Source organism: Pholcus phalangioides, unplaced genomic scaffold, assembly GCF_987345545.1.
Source record: "Pholcus phalangioides strain wild (caught in Gottingen) unplaced genomic scaffold, Ppha-v1.0 ptg000004l_1, whole genome shotgun sequence".
Lineage (NCBI taxonomy): Eukaryota > Metazoa > Arthropoda > Arachnida > Araneae > Pholcidae > Pholcus > Pholcus phalangioides.
The window spans coordinates 3,231,043-3,256,639 of record NW_028301597.1 but is presented as its reverse complement, the minus strand read 5'-3'; the positions used below and the strand labels follow the sequence as shown (position 1 = coordinate 3,256,639).

The following is a 25,597-nucleotide window of genomic DNA, read 5'->3' as shown; positions in this document are numbered from 1 at the left end:
TTTCGTCATCACTACCCCTACCTCCTAACGCATATTAGTGGGATCAGAAACTTACGCGGGAGGGGCATAGGGGGCTCGTGCGCCTCCCTTCCCCCAGACGAAAAAAAATTATTTTTTAATGCAAAAAATATTTTTTTTTAAATTAAAACTTCGAAAGAAAATACCTCTATATGTCATCATAATCAATTTCTGTTCATTTCAATGCTATTTGAAGGGTAAGAACTCAAAATTTCTCTTTAAAAAATTCATTGCAACCCACCCTTTAAGCCATATATGGTAAACCATTGACCCACGGACCAAATGTGGCCCCGAAGGTTATATGATGTGGCTTGCCCCCCCCCCTCCCCGAAACCTAATTTTGTAAAAATGAACTAAGCGGCACATTTACAAATCCCTTAAATGACCAGTGGCACAATTCCAGAGCATTTAAGTGGCCCGTGGCACATTTTCAGATCACTGAGGTAAGCCTCAAAGATCACTTTCACATTCAAAGATCACCTAAGTAACCCGCGACGCAGTTACAGAACACTTAAACGATCCGTGGCACATTTAGAGATCCCTTGAGTGACATGTGGCACGGTTTTAGAGTACTTAAGCGGCCCCCAGTGCGGTTCTACATATCTCCCAAGTTACCAGCGGAACTTTCCCAGATTACTTAGGTGAACCGTGGCATAATTAAGAATCACTTGAGTGATGCGTGGCACAGTTCTAGAGCACTTAAGCGGCCCGGAAACATTTCCAGAGCACTTAAGGGGCCCGGAAACATTTCCAGAGCACTTAAGGGGCCCGGAAACATTTCCAGAGCACTTGAAGGATCCGTGAGACATTTAGAAATCATTAAAGTGGTTCTGTAGGGCCAGGTTTCCAACGTGAAAGCTCGCGAGAAACCCTTGATGGTAACGAGGCTATTGCGCGGAGCCCTTAACAAATTTTGAATATTTCTTCAATATACAGGGTGTCCTAAGAGTCTGCATTCGCTCTGCGAAACAAGAATCCCCTCACTTGCCCTAGATAAAAGTGTCAAAAGTCAATTTGAATCAATTCATGAGAAAAAACATATTCGGAGCTTCCAATCAGCACAAACGGACTTATTCTGGAAATATTTTCATACTTGAGATTGAAAACATTTATTTTTGTGGCAATTCAGTAAGTTTTGCGCCATACTTGGCAATTTCGCCATGATTTGGCATTTATTGGCAATGTCCCGTATTTGCGAATTTCCCGTATTTTTATCGAGAAAACTGGTCAGCCTGGTAGCTTGTTGATCGGATACAGAATCCTGCGATCATGATGACGTCATCAGAAATTTCCTTTATAATCTGGCAACGCTTGACGTTGACACAAAGCAATAACAAAACAAACATCTTTTCCCCCCCCGTTTGAGCCATTTTAGGTGAGAAGGGATATTTTGAAATTAATGAATTGTTCAATTTCTTCCCCCCCCCGTTATAATTCAATTATAATTATTTAAAATTAAGATTTCATGAATAGTTCATTGATTTGCTTGGGCCATCGTGTCCAATCACTTCAATAACGGGGTTGTGTGATTGGGGGGAAAAGTGCTGTTGGCTACTAACTACGTAGTACAAATTTTGAGAAGCTATAGAGGGATATAGGTAAAGCGTATTAAAGATTCTTGATAAGCTTTGGATATAGGCTTCTCTATACCTCCTCTGAGAGTAATTAACCTATCCCTATCCTCTCATCATAGGCATAAACTTGTATCCGGCCCACGGGCCCGAACCCCCCCCCCCCCCCAAAAAAAAAAAAAAAAAATTGCCGCTATCTATCGAAATATTGGGTCTGAGCATCCCACATTTCCAATGACAACCTTGAATTCTTTAAAATTTTATATTTTTGTGTTTCACTATAACAAATGTCTGTGGAAACCTCATTATACAAATGCAAAGGCTACACAGGTGATATGATCAAAGACATGGCTGAATAAAAGATGGCCATAAAATTGTGGATGCCAGATATGTATAACTAAAATATATCAACCCAATATAAAAGCATATTTCTGAAAAAAATTATATTAAAATATAACACTCTGCCCATAAATAGATTATGGTTGTCTCATCTAAGTATGGATAGCTTCTCGATTTATCCCACTATGTTTATATTGTATCTATTTTTAAACGCTTGAATCGTGCTACCTTACTTCAGTGGGTCGTGAATTCTATTCCATTTATTAACAGCCCATATTAGGGGAAACTCCCTGCAACACCACAAGCTGGAATTGCTCCTCCGATGCGGGTCAAGCCCGTAAATAGGTTGAGGTAAGCAGGGCTTGCAGCCAAATGGGGGAGGCCCCAAAAAAAATGTGTACTTATTTTGCATAATGACTTTTTCAAGGGGGCTTTTAAGAAAAAGTGTGTCCCCTTGTCAAAACGGTTGATTGACGGTGCATCCTGAAAAATGTTAAGCATTTTGGTCATCCCCCTGATACCTGCATTCTTCCAAAGTACACATATTCAAGAAATCAGGTCCCTCTTCAGAACTCAAGCTTTGTGTGACAACAAGAAGGGGAACAGCTGTCGTATGGTCCGCCACACGTCTGATGGCCCAACGAAGAGTCGCCAATGCCGTCAGACACTACGGACGCCGAAAAAAAAACATCAGCGTGCAAAACATAATAGAAACCACCAAGCATAAAAATCGAAAAAAATAGCAGTTAAAAAAAATTACACCTGGCCCATTTTTTTAATAATAAAAAGATTGGGGCATAAGGAATTCCTGGCATAAATATTCTATGTAGTAAAACTAAAACCCGGACCCTTTTTTTTTAAATAAATGGATCCAGGCATGAAAAATTCTGTAGGTTCATTTTCAATAATAAACCGATAAAATGGAAGGCATGGCAATGGATGAATAACTAATAAATACAACGAAATAATAAAACGGTATGATACAACCTGAGTAGTAGATAATTATCCGTAATGACGTAAGCTACAGAAAGGAGGAATAATAATCAGAGAGAGAGAGACGCGCTGGAAATGGAACAACGGCTGCTTAGAATTTTTGAAAAAACGCGGTGAACAAAAGAAAAATCCTGTTTGGCGAAGCTAGCGCCATCTAGTATCACCCAACGAAACCGGAAAAGTGTTAAAAAATACGGCAACCCAGAGAAGCATTATGACGATCTTGGCGACTTATCGCGAGAAAAAAGTCGCCAAAGTCGTGGCGGACCATACTGCATCTGTTCCCAAGAAGGTGCGTAGCTCATCTCCGCAACCAAGTCTATGTTCCTCTGCAGGTACAGTCTCCAAAACCTAACAGCATCCTGCTGGATGAACTGTCTCAGAAAAGTGGAAGAATGACTAGGACAACATGAAGAGACACTGAAAATGTTTAAAAATGAAGAGAATGAAACTGAGCATTCTATTCACTTTTTTTACCACCGCTGAACAATATTCAGAAAACTATAGCCACTCGACAATAAGAACTCCCAAACCGGTGGCCCTGGTTGCATATGCGAAACGTAGGTTGTTCAAACCAAAATGAACTACCATGCACCTGTCAAACTGAAAGTCACGCTGCAATCATATTCAAGTTCATCTGGAGCAGCTCCCTATAGTTTGGATTCCCAATTTTCCCCATTAGCTTCATGTCGTCTGTGAATTTGCTAACAATCCCATCGGTACCCTGATGGAGTATATCAATAAAAAGTGAAAAAGTATATACCCAAAGACACTTTCTTCAGAAACCACTCTTCACACTTGTCCAATCAAAAACTGTTTGCCATAACCTATCTCACAATCACGATTCTGTCCAATTTAACAATTTGCGTCCCGATCTCTCTCTTGTGTAAGAATTTTCATGTTGTACCCATACAATGCCTTTTAGAAATCAAAATAACATCAACGTTTTTGCCTTTTCTCAAAGTTTTAATGACGTGATAATAGAAGCAAAGGAGGTTAGTTACTTATCATTTTCCCAATTTTACTCTTACTTTTCCCAATTACTCTTCCTGAACCCATGCTGGTTTTCTGACAACACGTTATTTTCGCCTATCCACTTCACCCATTGCCTTTTGATAATAATTTCCAGAATTTTTGAGAGTTAGTTCATCAAACTCACTGGACAACAGTTTGACACTGTTTCTCTACTACTCGTTTTAAATATCAGAACCACATCAGCAAGCTTCCAATCCCATGGGACGATACCCTCACCAACACTACTTCTGTAAATCTGTGCAACAGTGTATTAGCACATTCCCTAAGGACAAATATAAATAGATTATGATGATACTAACAATTATAGTTGATTTATTTTTTCCGCCGTTGCATGATTTGCACAATACTGTTACATAGTAATCAAATTTTTCCTTGAATTTATTGTACAGTTTTTGCTAATTTTTGAAACTCTCAACAGCAGTGCCACTACTTACAACTGACCATCCTTACAGATAAATACTTGCAGCTATAGCTTGTGGCTCCTCCTACCGAGATAGCTATCGAATAGGCCTATATCGTAACGTGGTTATAAGTCTATTGTTCTATCACTTATCCTCTCTCGATTCTCTTGAAATATCAATTTTTCTCTTTCGAAAGAAATTTGGGTCTATATACAGGCAGTGAAACCTCTCAATAAGAGTGGGGACCAGACTTTGTCCATTAAATAGAAGTTTATATTCAGAAGGATGCAGATCAAGACTATGCATCCCCCCCACATACAAAGGTAGGGCTGACAGAGCTCTAGCTGGGGCCTTATAAATTCACATAGAGGGGCCCTGCAAATAATTACAGCTTAGGGGCCATGATTAACTGCTTTAAACTGAGGTTTGACTGCATATGGTGGAACCTCACAAGCAAGAGTGGAGCCTGATCTTTTGTGGGCTGTCTAAAATTTTGTCAGGGAGCGGAATTATTCAGTGTGTGACAAAAGACTTGTAGTGTCATCCCCACTTTGCCAGATCTTTGAGACACCAGCTGTTTATTGAATATATGGCAGATTTGATAGTCCCAGGTCCCCACAACCTGCAGCAGGGCACCTAGGCTGGGACTCCTCTATAGTGAATTTATAGAATTAAAGATTGGAAATTATGTAAATCATTCTGGGCTGGAGCCCAATCAACCCCGCCCCCATGCGAGCACTCTGGGAACGACTGTATGCCTAGTGCCACCTTAGAATATAAGTGAAATACAAAAATAAATTGGTAATCCAAAAAATCAAAGATGTAAGAGAGGCAGGGCTCCCACTTGTCCTACTTTTTGGTAAAATGTCCTACTATTGTCTTACTTTTCTACCAAATCCTATCGACAAAATTTGTGTAATTGATTTTAATTGAGCAGGAAATTATTCATATATTGCCAAATATTACAAATGTTGGAGAATGCAATTAATGATTTTGCCAAAGCAGAAATTATCATTTTTAAGGTAATTTAGAGGCGGGGGGGGGGGGGGTATGTGGACCATTTGATTGATTAATTTTTCATTTGCTTAGTTTGAGGGTTCAACAAGTATAGTAGTCATTAAAAACTTCTGTCTGGATGGAAAAATAATTTTGTATTTATTCTTTGGACAGTAACTTTCATCATTCAAAATTATGGTGCAAGTAGGTAAAACAACAGTTTGCATTTCAAAGCAGTTGGATACATAGGCCTGTTCTAGGTTTGGTGATTCTGATGCTACCCAATAACATTCAGTTGTCTTCTGTATTTTTAAGGCATGAACAGGCATAAACAATATTTACAATGCTCAGCAAAGAGCTAGAAATGGAAGTGCTTCATTTGTCAAAAATGATTACACTTGCATTGAACAGTAAAATGTGAACAAAACAGAAAAATTTTAAAAATGATGAGCAACGCAGTAAAACTATCTGGTTCACCTTGCCTTATATATAGTCCTCTGACCACGAGATGAATTTTCGCTGCGTCATGTCACGTCGAATGATTTTATTCTTTTTTTTTTTTGGTAAAACGATTGCACATCGAGAAAAGTTTATCAGTGATTAAGCTTTCACAATTGGCATGTCCTTCTAGGATAAAATAGAATCGTTTGACGTGACATGACGTGCCGTAGCCAAATCTCATCTCGTGGTAGGAGGACTATACGTCGGATCTTGTAATTTACACATTTTTTGCATTGTGCCTTTGAAAGCGGTCTCGAAGGTGCGTCATTCCTAAAAAATGTATGTCTTCTAAATTTGCTGTGCCTTGTCGAAGAGAGTTGACATGCTCGTCACTTTGGAAGACTCCAAAAAGAATGTAATATATATGAGGAGAGACAGCAAAGAATTATCTGTGGTTGCTAGTTCACTGTTTTGGCTAAAAATTGGTTTTGTAACCAAGTCATTTGTCATTTTGTTTTGGCTTGACTGAAATAGTGCTAGGAGGAAAAAAAAGTTAATTCAAAATTAAAAAAAAAAATTTATTTAAATTTTTTTTTTTTTTGCAAAAAGAAATTTTTTTTATGGATTTTTTCCCATTATGCTATTATTATGTTGTCTAAGGGGGTTACCCTCCCTGCATCCTACTTTTTAGTCTTGCATTTTCCTATTTTTTTTCATTTTTTGAGTGGGAGCCCTGGAGAGGGGAAAAAAGCTAGACTTCCGTGCAGGATTCAGACCTCCAACCTTCATTTTGCTAGTTGCACCACTGGGCGAACAGAATTGTGCTAGGCAGAATCCTAATTTAATTCATCAATTCTTGAACATCCACTTGTCATCAATGCCCATGCGCTCTCAGATTGGACACACAGAAGTGACGTTATTTCTTGTTCTGCTGTACACCGAATAAATGTCCGACTCTGTATTCTTATCCACAGCATAAAATTTTTCACAGTTCTAGTAAATTTTTGTTGATTCCCGTCACTCTTTGCAAAGAATAGTATTCCCCATTTAAGGTCCATGATATATCCCAAAGTGGAATATGCCAAAACTATGACATGTCGCAGAACAATATTTGTAAGAATTTTAAGAAAATAATTGATGGTATGGAGGTTATATATAGTGTATTGTGTTTTATCGTCATGATTATCATAAAAAATTTTTAATCAGAATTTCGATGCATTTTTAGAGTGAGCAAAGCAATGTCCAGATACAGAGACAGTGGCTGCCCTGCTGACTGTAAAGTCTACGTTGGTGACCTAGGAAACAGTGGAACAAAGCATGATATTGAAGATGCTTTCAGTTATTATGGGCCACTAAGAAATGTGTGGGTGGCTCGCAATCCACCAGGATTTGCTTTCATTGAATTTGAAGACTCCCGTGATGCAAAGGATGCTGTTCGAGCCCTGGATGGAAAGTATGTTGGTAATATAATTTTTGTGATTTACATGTCATGGTGTCTTTGTAGCATGTTTCTGTGTACATGCTAAAGTATTTGTATATTGTTCATAGGCTTCTTTGCGGTAGAAGAGTGAGAGTTGAATTATCTACTGGGAGAACCCGTAACTCTTTCCGTGGTGGACCACCTCCGCGTCCTTTTCATCCAGATGATAGATGTTATGATTGTGGTGAAAAAGGGCATTATGCTCGTGATTGCAAACGTGTCAGCCGGAGGCAAGTTTATCATTTCTTAATTTATTGTATGCATGCGCTTTTCATTTTTTACAATTGATGTGTATAACGACTAAAGTGCATAAATTGCATTTTATGGTGTTTGCTGGAATTTCATTAACTCTATATAGTTTTGGATTCCTGGTGATATTGTAATTAGTTTTTTTCCAAAAACTATTTTCATAACATATTGATGCATGTTATTTATTTATACATCTTATTAATTGGTTTCTAGACACTAGTGATGTTCAAATGCACTGAAAACTTTTTTAGACACGGCAGAGCTTTATGCGCAGTATTGAATTATAGAATACTCTGGAGGGTTATTGTGTGGAATTTTAGGGAAACCCCAATATTTTTCCCACCCGTAAAAACTACCAATTGTTTTTTCTTGTTGTACCGAAGCTTGTTGTACTTGCTAAGTACCGAAATTAAGTTTATGTTGCCCTTTTTTTCTTTTTACAGCTTTTCTGAATTTCCTTCCGTAATGAAAGGCATTATAATTATTTTTACGTCATGTTCTTTTAGGGTAAAACTGTGTGATTCACGTAATTGTGGATAGAAACGCTTCAAGCTGTGCTCTTTGACACCAAAATAACGATATTCTTCAGTAGATCGACGTGAGGTCGACATCGTCCAGGGGTCGCCCTCACCTCGTCAGAGTACAAAATAGCAAGCAATATTGAGCTGCTTGGTTGCATGCATATCATCTCGTCTGTCATCAGTAACTAGTCACCATCAGGCATCGCAGCAACCCTTAAGAACATCTCGTCAATAAGAACTTCTTTGCTACTGCTATACTTTGGCACGAAGTTATCGTGAGATATTGTCTTCCACGTCAGTGGTGCGTCTGCCTTCACATGCTTTCAAAACACAAGCAAGGGTATAAACATTTGAAAGAAAATAATTATGGGCCTTGAAAATTATGTATCAAAACCATATTTAGTGATAGTTTAACAATGTCACATTTTGAAGTACAAAATTTTTAGTGATTTGATAATCAAATCCACCCTATAATTTTAATTTTTAAGATAAAATTTATATTCTCATGATATAACTACAGACTAAATTTAAAATAATTGATTTCAGTTTCAAGTAGTTCTTTGGGTTTTATAAAAAAAAATTCTGAATGTACTTTGTAAACAAGGAGATACATTGCTATTTACAGCTGTAATGTGAGGTTTTACATGTGAATGAAAAAGCCTGTTACATTCAACAGTTGAATAAAGCTCAGGATGGTCTTGATCTAAAATTGACCGAAATTTAATGTGAAAATTACTTTGCTTAAATTTGTATGAATAAACAGTAGAAAATGTCCAAAAAGCCTCTTCCCCCCCCCAAAAAAAAAGAAATCGAACGGCTTATAGATAGATGAAACTTATTTCAGTGGCAATTGTGATACAATTAATTTCTATCATGTGAAGTGCCTGAAATTTAATAAATGAAAATAAAACATTTTTTCCCAAAGCAGAACTTGTAATTAATTACAAGTTGCATGTTTTGAAAGCATAGTGAAGAGTTTTTACAAATAAAGGTAAGTAATGACAGTCTGTTGTGGGAGACTAATATTTACTTCATGTATCACATGAACAGTAAACGAAAACTTAAATATTCTCAAAAACTGAGTGGAAACCATCAAACACAACAAAATGTTTTTATTCCAGTTGATAGCAGCTTAGAATTCTGTAGATAACATCACGGCTATAGTTCTTGCAACTTGGCTTTTCACATTCGACAGTTCTGATTTTTCTTGCATGTGCAACACATAAATGCATAGAAAACTCTTTGAAAAGTGAATCAATGAATTACTTTTCAACAAGTTCTTCCTATGTTGTTTCCAATTATAAGTTAGGCTGTTTCTTTTAGCATTTTGCTAATCAAGTTAAATGTGCTGTTTGGCTATATTTATAGACAGCTCACTTATCCGGACTACATGGTCACAATTAGAACATCTACTGATACTTAAAATATATCTTTTGACTAAACATCCAAGTATTATGTGTCTTATCTGAAGGAATTCCATCTGAGTAGAGAAGACTTCAAGTCATGGACATTAGTTAGTGAAGTTAGTTATTATTCATTTACACTAAAACCTAGATTAATCTAGGTAATAAAGGGGAAGAATGCCATGAATAAAAAAATTGCAACTTAACAGTTAAATTGTTTTAACATGGATCCTCCTTTAAATATATATAACCCATAATCTTCAGATTTCATAGAATGCATGTTGATTATATTATTAAACACGTGGTTGTCTTTTATTTTTTTGATGGTAATAATCAACTTTCATGGTAGCACTGCACACATGATTCAGTTTTGAAAGTTCATCTATCTTGACTAAAAGAAAAGCTCACTTATAGGAGTATATGACTAACTAGGAGTTTCCAGGCATTTCTTTTGGTGAAAACGGAATGAGTAGAAGCAGTGTCTGAAACGATTGAAATAGATTTTCCGACAGCTATTCATAGGATTAATCTACTTGAAGTTGGTTTTGCAGGGTTTTGTGGTATCACTGAGAAGTGGACACTTTTCACAACATGCAGTACTTTCGGATTTAATTATATAGAGAAGACCTGATTATGTAATAACTCAGCAGTAAAACATATCTTTGCTCATTGTTTGTCATTTAAGCAAACAGGATTGTAGCTGTGGAGATTGATTTGCTGAAAATATGAAGAAAAAGATCATCTGAGTAAACGAATTTCCACCATTGTTTTTTATGAACATGCTGATACACATTTGTGTATTTTTTACAATTCTAAAGAGAATTTCAATTTAAGAGAGAAAAAGGAATTGAATTTCATCTGGAGAGCTCATCTTAATGCCACAATATATGCTTATGTGTTCAAAGAAATGGATCTGACTATAGAACATGTCCGGAGTGTTATGTTATTGCAAATGTTCTTGTATCTACACTTGTGTATAATCTCATATGTTTTGAGATCCTTTAATACAGTAACTCATTTCCACCACACAAAAAGCTTTATGTAACATTTTTTGAGAAGAATTTTATAGTTTTACCTAGCATAGCCACAACAAATGTTATTGAGAAATCTTAAATTGTACATTGTTTATTGATTTTTTTTTAAATTGAAACTAAACATTCAAGTCTCTGCTTAATAATTTTGATTCAACAGTGATTTTTTCTTATATTTCACTGTAGCCAAACCAATATATCTTTGTTGGATATATTATCAATATTTTCCATATGAAATCTTTACTGTCCTGATCAGGGATTCCTATAAATATGATAAACGAAACTTACACCTGATATATCTATTATTTCAGATCACCAGGAAGAAGTCGTCGTTCCAGGTCACGATCTCGTGGTCGCTCTGCAAGTCGAAGCCGTTCAAAGTCAGTCAGTAGGTCTGTGAGCCGAAGCCGCAGTGGAAGTCGAAGTCATTCCAGAAGCCGGAGCAAGTAAAGCAGAGGTATTTTATGTGACAATTGTTTGATATAACTTGTGCACAAGGTTTCCCGGACTTTAGCCAAATTGTTACAATTGATAATCAGATGGGAAAAGTTGCAACCAAACTGATAAGTCAGAAAATGCAAATTCCAAAACTGGATTAAGAAGCCAAATGGACACTTGCGATTTGAATTCAAATGAAATATTTTGTCACGATTTGATGGAGTGGCGATCGGCAGCGTGAACCCTGCTTGTGCATTAAATGTAACAGCACGAATGAGGAAAAAAAAAACACATCCACTACATTTTCTTCAGATTTAATTTTCACTGGCTAGTATATCAATGGATATTTTTTAAAAAATGCCAACAATCTGATATCAATATTTTATTATAAATGCTTTTTCATTTAATATGCTTTTGACATAGGATAATGTATAATTAACCCACAATTATTTTTGTTCTAGGTTTCCATATATTCATTTTACTGATGCCATAAGTAGATTGGAGCCAGTTGATTTCATGTTCTTGCACGTCTAGGTTTCTTTCAAAGCATATTCATCAAGTGTCTGTGGAAGCTCGTGTACTCTACTTATGTAACTAGTATTTTAAATAAATGTCTTGCACGCCAATTCTTACATAAATGATCCATTGCACAAAATCCATTTTAACATTAGCTCTGCGGTATACTGTTTGGGACAAAGGAAAGTTTGCAAATTGGAGGTTCTTAAAATTGAGTGTTGACAGTATATAGACCAAATTTGTCCTCATTAGTGCTGCTTGAAATTCCAGACTCCTTTATCTGCCATCTTTGTGCAAAGAGTGTCCGTATACTATAACCAATTGCCTTTCTCTATCCTGTTTTTTTAAAAATTAGACATCCTTTGAACCAAAAAAAAAAAACTGGCCCTGCCTACCTTTTATCTTGATAGTTTGTGTCATCTAATTTGTTTTTTTTTTTTTCCTGTGTCTCAGACTTCCCCCAAAATAGTTTTTTTTATTATTTTGTATATATTTTGCTCATTAGATAGAGCAGATCAACTTATCTGAATATAGGATCTAAAAGGGATGGAGCAGAGATTTTTAAAATTCATTATCTGAGAGCAAAAATCTTCCTGCTACAACAAACAAAATGTTTCATTAATTTACAACTACACTGGTGTAAGAAATTAAGAGAATTTGCAGACTTGGTCGATTATCTCTAGAACTACTGTACCGATTTTAATGAAATTTGATATGTACATACATTGATACAAAACAAATAACCATTCAATAATTGTGTAATATACACGCATGATCGTGCGTAACACTCGGAGTCGGAAGGTATGAAACAGCGGTTGCAGAATAAACAAAAAAATGGGTTAGTAGGGGGTATGGCCCCTCTTACAGATATACAGGTCTCGCAGCTTGATTTCATACTTGAAATAAGGCAGTTTATCATTTCCTGTGGCAATTGGTCCCACTTGTTCAGCAACACTGTTTTGGTTCCTGGAGGGGGGTTGCAATTGCCCGTCTCAGACATGCTCTATAGGGTTATGGTCTGGAGATCGGGCTGGCCAATCCATCCGGCGAATATCCTCACTCTCTAGAAAATCGTCGAGCAGAAGAGCTCTATGTGGCGTTATCGTCCATTAAAATAAACTCGGGGCCAACTACACCCCTGAAAAGGCGAACATAGGGCTCCAAGACCTCATCCCTGTCACAGTGCCTCTTTCAAAGACATGGAGAGGTGTGCGGCCATCCAACATGATGCCTGCCCAGACCATTAAACTTCCTCCGCCATAATGGTTGATTTCGCGGACATTGCAGGGTAGGTAGTGGGTCCCTGGTTCTCTCCATATGAACGTACGGCGAGAACCGGGGCTCATCAGTGAAGAGAACGGTCGCCCATTGATCCAATCTCTATGCTCTCTGCACCATGATAAACGGATTCTCCTGTCCGTAGGAAGTGAGCGGGACGCAAACAGCAGGTCTTCTTGAAACAACCCTCTCTCATGAAGTCTTTTGGAAACAGTCACCCTTGATACACTGGTTCCTGTGGCTGCATACAAGTCACGAAAGAGCTGAGAAGCTGTAGCACTCCTGTTACGCCTCGCTATAATCGACAAATGGCGATCTTCTCTGGCCGTCGTGGCTCTTAGATGACCTTGCCCAGGCTTTCTCTCGATGGATCCTGGAACTGTTTCCATAAGTTACACACGACGCTGGGCGTTAAATTGAACTCTCTACAAATCTGGACTTGAGATTGGCCTGCTTCTACCCTCCCCACAACTCGCCACCTCATTCCATCATCTAAATGTTGGTGGTTACTCATTTTTACTGTTACAATTTGAAATCAACCGATTGCTGCAAAATAACACCAAGAAATTCGCTGAGGTGTGTTAGCGAACGAAATGAGTCTTAGCTTATAAAGCCTGTTTCTCTACTGGCTCCGCCTACACACACGTGTACGCTTACGTATTTGACGTACAAGATTTGCATTTTTGTCTAGAAGCAGTGGTTTTACATTCAGTTCAGTTCTTTTCATGAAATTCGATAAAATATGCAAATTCTCTTAATTTCTTACACCAATGTACTATCATATATCTCAACTTTCCCAGAAACCGACAAAAAACTATTGTTGCAAATTTTATGTCAAGTCAGATTTATAAAAAAGTCAAATTGACATTGTCTATAACTGTTTTCTAATTTTTATTACATTACTAAAAACAGTGCCAATATGAAAAAAAAATGATTGTTTTTGTAAATGAAGTAATACTACTGTTCCCGTTCCGGCATGACCAAATATACACATGTATACTGTACTGAAGATTCCTCTCCATTGTTCCTAACACGTGAATCTATAAAAAAAAAATTAAAACTTATCTCATTCTTTTCTTGTACAAAAAAGCCATAATTTCAACATTGTAATTTATAATCAAATGAAAATCCTATTACCTTATCCTTTGAATGATTAACAGTTCATCGCCTGTATCCTCTTGGACTACGACTTCTGCTCCTTGAATACCTTCTCCGACTATACAAAAAAAAGAAAATCAACTGTTAAAGAGATTAAACTATATGGCTGAAATATGCTTTTGTCAGCTTAAGATTTACCATAGGAGAAAAAAGCAAGACAGTGCAATGCTCAAAGCTGTGATCCAAAAAATCCTCGCACTATATATTTTTCATACTAACAAGATTAATGTTAGCCATGAAGTATTACCTAGATTAATCTTTACAAAATGATTAAAAACACGATTCATTTGTCCCAGCATATCCGAGAAGAAAAAACAATGGCTTGACTACTCATAAAAATGTCCTGCCACTACTTTTTTTTCCTTTCTCTTTGAAAATTGATATTTCTTCCCATAACGTGGCATATAAAGGAAAATTAAGGCGCCATTAAAAAAAGTATAAAAACAAAATATGGAAGTAGTAAAATAAAGGAGAAAATGTTTCAACCTTTAGCCTTAGCAGGGTTTGAGGATTCAATGAAGAAGCGTTCGATGAAGTAGTTGATAGGCGTTGAGAATTTGCACACTGGAACTAAAGGTGGTGCAAATATTGGTGGCAGTAGTAGTAGGATCAGGAGAAGGAAGAGGAGGTGGTGGTGGTAGGGAAAATTCCGTTTTAAAATCGTCCGAAGGATTTTAGTACTTCCCAGGAGATGAGCTTAAACTGCATTTGACAGTTTTGATTTCTCCCATGTTGCACGAAGCGATGAAATGCTGGGTGCTGAACATTTTCTTATTATCGCTGTGGTGACTTATAGGTGGTGTCAAAATTTTTGAGCGGAAGTTTTGAAGCCGAAGAATAGATGGAAGATGGCATCTACTGCTGAGCAGCATTCGATGAAATAGGTGTATTGTTGAGTGGTCATTATTATCGTGGTACCTTGCGAGAAAATGATGTTAGGCAGATGCAAAGCCAACTTCAAGCCCACATTGATGAATGAGTTGATTTATCCTGAAACATTGAGGTTAAATTAACACAAAGTAAATCAAATGATTGGAAAATAAGAACTCTATGCTTACCTAAAGTAATCACAGAGTTAGAATTTTCTATATTCTGGTTAAGACCCTATAATCAAAGGGCTGTTCAATCAATAATAAATAAGGGCTTATAGCATCATATCAAACCCCATGACTTTTCTGACATAACCTCCCTTATGCTTTGTAATATAATTATGATTCTTAATATATATGTCATATAAATCAGTATAATTTTGTTTTGTTATATTTTTTCAACATTTCTTTTGTTAAAACTAAAAGCTACATTTAGCAAAAAAAAATAGAATATATCTCAATCATGATCTTCACAGATTTTAATAATCATGAATAGCTTGTGGAAAATGTACATAATTAAAAATGGGGTAATATTTTTTAAGTAAAGTAAGTAATATTGAATTTAAATACTTTCCAATTCATACATGGAACTATAATTCAAATACTTCTCACTTTAAACGAATACTTCACACTTATATTCAAAATGCCAAGTATCCCTTTTACAGTGAAAAACATCTAAAGTGCAGTTAATTCCATCCTTTCTAAATTCATATATTCAACTACAACCTAATTGCAAGTCGGCGATGTCTTGTGCGATGTCACATTTATTGCAAAAAGGAAAATTCACCTGCAATTTTACTTTTATTAATGGAAAATCTCTACATTGTTTTTCAAAAATCCCAATTTTTATTTCTCATCCTTCAAAGTTGATAGCTATGCAGTTACCAATTACTAGTGAACACAGGAATTAAACAATTTCAGAAAAGTAATGTAAGAAAATATTGATTGCTATGCTTTTTTATGCTCCCTTGGTTAAAAATTCAACAAGTACTTTAATCATTGTTATTTTTTAATACACAATCAATGTATTGAATTTAAATACATTTTATTAAAATTATAAATGCTTTTTCTACTACAAAATTTTCAATACTGTTTTGCCTCTCTTCCTCCCATCCCGACTCCTCTCTTTCTACAACTTCATGAAGAATTACAATATTGTTCTAAAGTTTTTAACAGAAATTTACATAAATTCGTACATTACAAATTGGTAAAGGTTTAAAAATAAACATATTTGTGAAAAAATAATTATATATTTGACTATTCTTACCGATATGGAGGCGATGCATTCCTCCTTCCACCATAATCATCTCGACGAGAGGAGCCTCTATCATTTCGAGTTTTTCCATGAGACATTTCCACTCTGATTCGCGAACCACACAACCTCCTGAAATATAAATGGTGAAAAATTACCCTGATCACATTGAAATTAGAACACACCAAAATAAACACAATAGATCCTCAAGGTTCTGTATAATTCAAAGAGCTGAAATTTTTCAGACTATCCTATTCACAAGATCTTTGCTCTTTGCTTCCTTCCAAAGGAAATCCTGTTTTCTGTTTCAAAGGGAATCGGCAGCCAAAGTCAGTAATAAATCATGGGATACATTTTTGTTATCAATGTAATAAAAGATGCAAACATATTGCCACAGCTTGAAAAATAAAAAAAATAAGCCCACAATAAATTTCTTAAGAGAACCAAACACTTTTTTCACCAAAAAAATTTTTTCTATGAAAAAGTTTCAGATTATTTTCCCTCCCATGAATCTTATGGGACTTAGAGCACCTACCTTTCCATGCCGGTAGACACCAATTAATCTGAGAAAAATAAAGATACAAAATCAGAAAAAATATCCTTGTTATCTTCAGCAATCATCAAAAATTGTAGGTGTCAGTCCCGACGTGGTGCCTGAGATTTGTGTAGCCCTGCATATCAGTAAATCAGCATAATAAAAAAACTGAACGCAATCAATTTAATGATTTCACAGCAAGAAAGCCATGCCCATTAAATGTATGGTCAAATCACAGCTGTTTGATACTAGTATGGATATGCTGTAAGCAAAAAAAATGCCAAATAATAAGTGATACTCCTATTATGCGAGTTTACATCTACTTACAGAATAGCAGTATTGCCCATTATTCGACAATGTTTTGGCTTATAACATATCCATACGTGACAACAGCTTCTGAGTAAAACCAACATAGTACAGTGCCCCGAAGCAGAATATGCCAAAAACTGTGACGTACATCATAGAATAATCAGCATTGTTGCAAAACAAGCTGGGAAGAATTTTAAGAAAAATAAAGGAAACACTGTTATGGGAATTTTTATCGCAGAACATTTCCAGTCAGTTGAGGGCTCCTTGCAGAACAATGTGAAACATTCATTTTTGGAAGTACAGCGATACCTTGACTAACGAACAGCTTGGCTTAAACTTTTTTGTGATTTTTCTTCCTCTGCTAATTGCAGCATTCATTGATATGGATGCACGTGCGGAGATATAATAGTCACATTGTGAACTGAACTTTAGCTCCAATCATAATTAAGGGATTGCGTTCACTTAAGCCCTTATCAAGTCATGTCAACCTTAGAATTTTTCTCCATGTGTGTATACTTCCACTTTTCTTTCTGAAAGTTTAAATCATTTCACTTAAAATGAAAATTCAGTTAATAGAAAATGCACTGAAAAAAAAGGGGAGAGGCTAGGTTTTCTGAGCACACATTCTTTCAGTGCAAGACTTTGCATCAAACTGAACAGCCTGGACATTCCAAGAGCTTAGGAAAAGGGGGGCACAGTGGACCACTTTTAAAGTTTTTTTTTTCTATAAAATTTATGAACCAATCTATCTGAAAACATTCTTAATTGCTTATATTTCCTATGAATTTTCCCAAAGGGCTCATTGATTAATTAAATTAAAATGAATAATTTAAATATTAATAATTAAAATTAATTAAATTAATCTCAATAGTATTTTTATGAAAAAATATTTTGTAAACCAAAAAAAAATGTGTCCCACGTTTGGAACACAGTGGACCATGCTATAAAAATAGATATTTTCAACAGAAATACTGGTTTGAAGTGTAAATTGATGTACTAGAAATGAAATGAATTTGTTTGAATCATTCCAGAAAATTACAAATGAGATATAAATTATGGAAGGTTGAAGATCAACAAGAGAACATTGAAATACATGAGAAAAAAAATCATTCTAAAATTATGCGACTTCCATTTACATTTTTGTTCCTAAGTTTCAAGAGCGTTAAATAACACTAGTTTATGTATGAATATATAGGAAGAAGAATATTTTTGAATGTGCATGCATTTCTAAATAAATTATGTAAATTACTAGTCATAATTTTCAACCCATCGTGTGAGAATGCAATGATCAAACTATTTTTTAAAGACGAGAAAAAATGTTGCATTTTACTGATCTTTATTTTAAATTAGAAAATTGAGATAATGTTTAAACTAGCAATTTAGTATTTTCATTTGACAATCAAACTATATTCTATTAAATACTAGTTTGAGGTATAAGAGTGGTTTTAAAAATTCCAAATAACACAATATTTTGAAATTTTAAATTTTATTATATCGTGAACCTATTCTTGAAATAGCATCCACTGTACAACAATTTTTTTTAACAATTTGCGTTTTGTATGTTTGCCAGGTTTTAATAACTGAAATCATAAAAAAATTTTAAAAATAAATTGATATACTGCTTAAAGGTAGTAGCGTAAGATATGGCCCACTATACCCTATGTAGGCTATCAGTGAGTCTATTTCAGGACAGTTACCATTTTCATTATTAATAGATACGTTGATATAAATTCCAAAAATTTTATATTGTCACCTGGGATTTCTAATCCCAAAGAAGAATGCTCTGCAATGAGCCCTCAGCTGACTGCATCCACTGCAAATGTTCTATGGCAAAAATTCTCATGACAGTGTTTTCCACATTTTTATTAAAATTCTTTCAGATTGTTCTGCAACATAAGTCAAGTTTTCGGCACATTCTGCTTTGCGGATCTCTAGTATCATATCTTCCTGTAAATTATCATTTATCCATATTATAGCTGTTTATAACAGCCATTATAAAGCTGTTCATTTAATCAGTTTTTGTCCTTTTATAGCGCTCCTTGGTATCTTAAAAATCTCATTTGGGGTAACGAATGTGATTCTGGAAAGAATTATCTTTGTTACCCAGGGTGTCACTGTACTCTTTTTATATTGTTTATCTCCACTATTGTTAATTACCCACAATTTCTTTCTTGTCAAATGTTATTAAATATCTATAAGTAAATCTACCAAGTCCTCTTGTATAGGCCTTTGAAAGGCCGGCAATATTGCATAATTATCACAAAAATTGCCACGTTTTTAAGACAAATAAATTCAAATGGTCGACGAGTTTCGGCTCTTCAATGGAGAGCCGTCATCAGGACCTCGTGGTCAGAATTCACACGAATGAGTCGTGGAGGGGTGATGTTCACGTCTGGTCGTCCAAAGAGTTCGCCTTTGTATTTGTTGCGTCCGAGTGGTCTTTGGATGCGAATTGGGGAGCCATCTGTTGCAGAGTGTTGAAAGTCTCAGTCGTGACAAAACTTTCAACACTCTGCAACAGATGGCTCCCCAATTCACATCCAAAGACCACTCGGACGCAGCAAATACAAAGGGGAACTCTTCGGACGACCAGACGTAAACATCACCCCTCCACGACTCATTCGTGTGAATTCTGACCACGAGGTCCTGATGACAGCTCTCCATTGAAGAGCCGAAACGGGTTGACCATTCAACCAATTGAATTTATTTGTCTTAAAAACGTGGCAATTTTTGTATAAATATTGCATAAATAAATAAATTTATTAGATAAATATGGATTTTTAGTATCGGAGAATGTCTGTCTAATTCATTTCTAATTATTATTGAAAGTGTTGTTGATAAGCCATGTAAGAAAGAATAATCGCTTACGATCCATCTAGCTCCTGAACAGCTTCAACTGCATCTCGCCTATCTTCAAATTCCACAAATGCAAATCCAGGAGGATTACGAGCGATCCAAACGTTACGCAATGGTCCATATCTGCTGAAAGCTGTCTCGATGTCGTCTTTCGTAGTTCTACTACCGAGGCTGCCAATGTACACTTTGCAATCCAGATTCCAATCGCTGAACCTTGACATATCTATAAAATAAAAAATATTTATTCACCCTTGGATGTGACAAAGCAGTCTGGAAAATTTTAATATACTCATTGATATATCAAAAATGTTGCAAACGAAGGGGCGACAATATAAATATATTTTTGGAGGTATGGTTATAGCATTCTTTTGATAGTCATGAAATTATCTTTAGCCTCTTCCAGTTATGTAGTTGTACCACCCGAATGTGCAGTGGTAAGATGCTTATCTTTCATCATGAAGACGATAAATTGCACCCCCCCCCCCTCCCCCAGAAAGAACAATAGGGCATTCTAGCGGAAAGAGTGACGGATGTAATAGTCTATAGCAAATAGTTAACTTTTATTGACTTGCAGACAGCGATGCTTTAACACATGGGGACTGCCGGAAATCTCAAGAGGGGGGGAAAAGGGGGCCTCACAAAATAGAGGTCTGGGTTAAATTTCTGAAAATTTCCCAGGTAGAGCATCAGAAAAACCACTTGGCCCAGGGCCCAATGATCCTCCTAAGACGACCCTGCTCATGGAGCCATTTTTGCTGTATGACTTGTACCAAATCTATACAACAAGGATGCTTAACCTTTTTGTAAAGTATAGGTCATTCCACTGCTATCAAAATGTGCCACAGGCCACTTTAGTCATCTGGAAATATGCGACAGGCCACTTGAGTGCTCTGGAACTGTGTGCGTGTCACTCAAGTGATCATAGAATGTGCTGCAGACCACTTAAGTGATGTGGAACTGCACTGCGGGTCACTAAGTGATCTTAAAATATGTAAACTGCTGTTGACACAATTTATACCTATTTTCTGACAATACAGGCTTGAAATTCTCAGCAGCATTACAGGTGTGCGTGTGCATGTCGAAATTCTGCTGTAAGTAAAAAAAAAAAAAACTTTGAAGCCGCCTCTTCCAAATTCTTTAAGCTGCATTTGTATCTCTTTAACAACTTTTTTAAAAATATTTTTTTCCAAAACAAGTCAAAACTTCTGGTCCACCCTGTATAATCAGCAGTAAATTATAGTGAATGACAATCGTCTTTGACCAGATGTGTATTTACAAGGGGGGCTATAGCCCTAAAACATGAATGTTAGTTAAGTATTCCATCCGCACAATCGTTCGAGCTCGGGCTTAAAGGATTATCTTAAGACAGCAAATTTGAGAAATGAATGGTAAAGAAACTTATCAGAATGGAAGAAGAGTGAGGTAAAACGTTTTATAGCCCACAAGCAGTGAAACCATAAGTCTGCCTCTGCATAGAGAGCAATGGACTATGTCAATGACTTACAGGGTTCGCAAGCACATGAGTGAATGAAAGAGCAAAGAACTTGTCAGTGAGTGACCTAGAGAGTGAGAGACCAGGTCAGTGACCAACCAAACGAGTGATCTAGAGACTTTGAGCATGAAAGTGACCAAAAGAACAATCAAGAAAGTGTGCAAGCATGTGAGGCGACCAAAAGAGTAACCTAGAGAGTGAAGGATTAGGTCAATGAATGATCAAAACAGTGACCCACGTAATGTAGGAGGAACACAGGAGTTGACCTACAGGAAAAAAGACCAGGTTTTAGTGAGAGACCACAATATTATGTGTGTGAATGACCAACAGTGATCTATAGAGCAAGGGAACCAAGATAGTGAGCAACCAAAACAGTGACCTAGAGCAGTGTTTCCTCAACCCAAGGACCAGCAAAATGTCTGAAACAAATTGACGGACCACTTGTGTCCCATATTACGGGACATTCCTGTAATCTTGTTTGTTTCAATTTTCATACATTTGTCCTGTTTTTCCGTTTATTTTAATTCATAATATTTACTGAAGTCGTGAATACAAAGTGTTTTCATAATATAAATAAAAATCATGATAATTAGGGTAAAAAATATATTTATCTCAGAGAAATGTTTATATGTCAGGTTCAACATTTTTTCAGCAATTTTAATAACAATTATTGATTGTGCCTACTTCTGACAATGTTTTTTATCACAATTGGGAATACCTTGTATTTTATGCTATTTAAAATCCCACTTTACCATATTTTTATCAATGAAATATGGTCATCCGAATGTACCGAGATTTGTTGCCATCCTGTATTTCCCCCCCCCCCCCCACCATTCAGCAATTTTAGCAGTAGTAATCATCGAATTGCATTTAAGGCAATCACTTGGGGTTTTTTTGGCAAAATTTATTGATATCTCACATTTAGGATCACATTTACCTTGATGATAAATGAAAGTGTATTCTTTTGAGCCCATACCGTTATTAATGATATCAATATCATAACTGTTGAATAATTTTTCAGTTAGAATTAAATTATGAAGACTACCTGCACACCATAGGTTGAGGAACGCTGCCCTAGAGCATGTGCAAGAATGTAAGTGACCAAAACAGTGTGTGAGCGAACATGAGAGTGACAGAGACGGGTGCATTTACAAGCACGGGTCGGGTCCAAGAGGGATATGGAGCAGGGCGACAAAATTCGTATAGCCCACAGGCGGCAAAACCATAAATACGCTTCTGTATTTAATTGGCAATGTATTGTGGTATTTCTAATTATGTATAGTTTCTAGCAAAAAAAACAGTTTTAATTTGTTATTTCTAACGAAAACTACATCCTCTAACGACAAAAAAAAAAAAAAAAATTTGTTAAAATGTCAAAACTAAATATGTGTAAATACGAGTACAATGGCATACGCAGTCATACTGCAAATTTTTTTATGAAGCGAAATCTCTCAGACACATCACAAATACTCACCGGACTCTTCAAGGATGAGTAAACTGCCCAACACTATTTTTGATTGGCAATTATCAGTTTAAGTAATTATCTTCTACTAATTTATTCACATCAACGTCAAAATAGCCGACGACGCTTCCGCTTTAAATGACTTCAAATGAGGATTCTCTCTTTTTCTTTATTTGAGAGGGACCCACACTCCTCTTGTTATATCGCTTGTGACGCTGCTGACTATATTTTCTCGAGAACAATACGGGACACCACATACGTTCGGAAACTCGCCAATAATCACCAAAAATGATGCCAATCGTGAATAATAAGCAAAGTAGCAGATTATTGTTGAAGTCACCGAAAAGTTGAAGGAAAAAGTTGGAAATAAAAAACTTATACTATCATATTAAACCATACATGCAGTTCGTACATGTTCCTCTGCGGAACTTCTAACGAATTGGTACATGTTGGAATGTGCGTTTTCTCTCAAGTTTGTCTCTGTGATGCTTGTTATGGTGCTGCCATCTGCCATCTATTTTTTCAAACTATAGATGAAGTGTAATGATTGAGTACTTGTATCAATGTGGGTCTGATGCTCTCTGTGGCGAGCCGTTTTTAACGGCAAGATCGGCTCGTATTCGCTCATCGAAGTTTGGGAATCACTATTAAACCACACATATAGGCCTACCTCGTCCATATTCCTCTGCGGAACTTCTGACTAACTGATGCACGTTGGAATGTGCGTGTCCATATTGTGAGCCTAACATATATGAAGCTTGTTTCTGTGTAATGCTTGTTATAATGCTGCCATCTACCATGTATTTTTCGAACTATGAGTGGAGTGTAACGTTTGAAGATTTTACCGTTGTAGGCCTGTTGCTCTCTTCGGCGAGACTTTTTAATGGGGAGATCAGTTTGCAATCGCAACTTCGAAGTTGGGAACCACAGAAAACCAACTTCAGCCGAGTACCACTGTGGCGATGGTGGAGTTCGAACCCGGGACCACGTTTAAAAAAGTGTTTACCAGATTCGTAAAGTCCGAAATGAAGGCGCACGCTCACGCCCACTTGTTGATGACTTACATCTAGTTCACGTCATTCTCTTCGACCAGCCTTCCAATATGCCTTCTAGCCTCCAACATTTGGTGATCATTGCCAGTGGCAATGCAGCTGGAGTGTACTTTTGCGAGGAGCGAATGCGAGCACTACCTCCTGTATATAGGAGGTAGTGATGCGAGCCTATCTCCCCGTTAGAAAGTTTCACCGCAGTGAACAACAGGCCTACAACGGTGTAATTATTTAATCATTACATTTCACTCATAGTTAGAGAAATCGATGGCAGATGGCAGCACTATAAAAAAGCATTACACAGAAATATAAATATTTCAGTTGGGATCATAACACATACGCGCACATTTTCCAGCGTGGCCCAGGTCTTCTTTTACCACACACACAACTGCTTCTATTATATCTCTTCATTGAAACAGAGTTCTGGACCATTATCTGGTTCGGAGGAGGAGCCGCAATTCTCCATACCAACCTCGAAACGTATATTGGCTCAGGTGGACACGAGTGTGGCCTCCAACTTCACAAAAGGTATTAAAGCTTGGCCTACAAATTAAATACGATTAAATATGATTTTTTGTGGTATATACTCTTCTTAACATTATTTCCAATACAAAAATTGACTTCTCATGAAATCGCGATCGGAGAGAATCGATCACCGACACATACAATGTATCTTTCTATTGTAAAGTAGTAAGAGTGAAAAGAGACTGAAAAATATACTCTTATCTATGTATATTTTTATATATATTGTACTATTTTTTTCCTTTTTTTTATATATATTTTTCCTTCCTTTTCTTCTATTTTTTCTTTCCCCTTCTTACGTTTTCTAACGTGCGGCAAGGTTATGAAAGAAATTAAGGTTAGGGGTCATTCAAGTATTACGTCAGCATCGATGTAGGGGGTTTCTGATTTGCTGACTTTTTATGACAAAAGGGGAGGGGGCGTTGATTGTTCCTTGTATCATCGATCACCCTTTATACAAATATGAAGTATCCTTAATGGTATCTTTACTGGGTGAGCCAAAAACGAGAAAAAATTTTCCCTAGTTTGTGGGCACTGAACCAACATTCTACCTATTGATAAGTCCTCTATAGAGCCACTTTAGTGATCTCAAAATGTTCGGCGGATCCTTCAAGTGATCTGGAAATGTATCCAGGCCGCTCAAGCGTTCTAGAAAAAAATGTGTTGTGTACCACTGACATGTGTAGCGGGCCACTCAAGCGCTCTAGAAATGTGTCGCGGGCCGCTTAAGTGCTCTGGAACTGTGCCGCGCGTCGTCACTCAAGTGATTTGTAATTATGCCGTGGATCACTTAAGTAATCTGGAAATTTATCGCGGGTAACTTATTTGATGTAGAAATGCATTGCAGGCCGCTTAAGTGCTCAAAAAACTGTGCCACATGTACCTTAAGGGATCTCTAAATGTGCCACTGAGTGTTCTGAAACTGTGCCGCGGGTCACTAAAGTGATATGTGAATGTGCCGCTTATAGTTCATTTTTACAAAATTAGATTTGAGGTGGTGGGCCACATTTGGCTCGAGGGTCATGGGTTTATCATATATGACTTGGAGGTCGCAATGAATTTCTTAAAATGGCCATGAGGCGTACTAAGCGGGAAAACGTTCCAAGCGGGAGGAACATTATAAGCGGGATCAACGGGATCGACTGTGACTGTGCGCCGTCATATCATATATTGTTAATTTTGATGCTGCATACCGGGGTTTTCGAACCAACAACCGATTTTACTTCCAGAATTGTAGCAAATAATTTTTTTTTAATTCGACAGTTCAATTTTCAGTTTTTTGAATGCGGGGTTGAAACTAGATGCTTGATCAGCCGAGGCAAGTGCGTCTTTTGGCACCCCCTTTGTAATGTTGAAAGAGAGGTTACAGTGTGAAATTTACTC

The 25,597-nt window shown here is 36.6% G+C and overlaps 2 protein-coding genes across 4 annotated transcripts; one reads left to right on the top strand and one right to left on the bottom strand.

Annotated features, from left to right (window-relative positions):
* The first annotated feature begins 1,314 nt into the window (after positions 1-1,314).
* On the top strand, positions 1,315-11,542 carry LOC149086441 (serine/arginine-rich splicing factor 7-like). 2 transcript variants are annotated; one of them, XR_016196076.1, is made up of 6 exons: positions 1,315-1,393; positions 7,020-7,247; positions 7,343-7,504; positions 8,030-8,384; positions 10,790-10,935; positions 11,378-11,542. XR_016196076.1 is itself a non-coding variant. In XM_089255552.1 (5 exons), exons 2-4 carry the CDS (start codon positions 7,033-7,035, stop codon positions 10,926-10,928), a joined length of 516 nt encoding a protein of 171 aa, XP_089111678.1. In that variant the 5' UTR covers positions 1,315-1,393; positions 7,020-7,032; the 3' UTR covers positions 10,929-10,935; positions 11,378-11,542. The 2 variants fall into 2 exon arrangements, 1 of the variants encoding a protein (XP_089111678.1); XM_089255552.1 differs by lacking the exon at positions 8,030-8,384.
* Positions 11,543-13,577: 2,035 nt separating this feature from the next.
* On the bottom strand, positions 13,578-22,868 carry LOC149086440 (RNA-binding protein 1-like). 2 transcript variants are annotated; one of them, XR_016196079.1, is made up of 6 exons: positions 22,656-22,856; positions 19,702-19,912; positions 16,005-16,121; positions 14,355-14,858; positions 13,848-13,926; positions 13,578-13,750 (listed from the first exon to the last, which is right to left on the bottom strand). XR_016196079.1 is itself a non-coding variant. In XM_089255554.1 (5 exons), the coding sequence occupies exons 2-4, from the start codon at positions 19,908-19,910 to the stop codon at positions 13,872-13,874; spliced, it is 381 nt and encodes a 126-aa protein (XP_089111680.1). In that variant the 5' UTR covers positions 19,911-19,912; positions 22,656-22,868; the 3' UTR covers positions 13,578-13,750; positions 13,848-13,871. The 2 variants fall into 2 exon arrangements, 1 of the variants encoding a protein (XP_089111680.1); XM_089255554.1 differs by lacking the exon at positions 14,355-14,858 and having other exon boundaries at positions 22,656-22,868.
* Positions 22,869-25,597: the final 2,729 nt, after the last annotated feature.

Coding starts and splice junctions, on each gene's coding strand:
- LOC149086441 (XM_089255552.1), top strand. CDS start 7,033: ATGTCCAGATACAGAGACAGTGGCTGCCCTGCTGACTGTAAAGTCTAC. Junction 7,248..7,342: donor GTTCGAGCCCTGGATGGAAA/GTATGTTGGTAA, acceptor TATTGTTCATAG/GCTTCTTTGCGGTAGAAGAG. Junction 7,505..10,789: donor TGCAAACGTGTCAGCCGGAG/GCAAGTTTATCA, acceptor CTATTATTTCAG/ATCACCAGGAAGAAGTCGTC.
- LOC149086440 (XM_089255554.1), bottom strand. CDS start 19,910: ATGTCAAGGTTCAGCGATTGGAATCTGGATTGCAAAGTGTACATTGGC. Junction 16,122..19,701: donor GTTCAGGAGCTAGATGGATC/GTAAGCGATTAT, acceptor TTTATATTTCAG/GAGGTTGTGTGGTTCGCGAA. Junction 13,927..16,004: donor AATGCATCGCCTCCATATCG/GTAAGAATAGTC, acceptor TTTTTTGTATAG/TCGGAGAAGGTATTCAAGGA.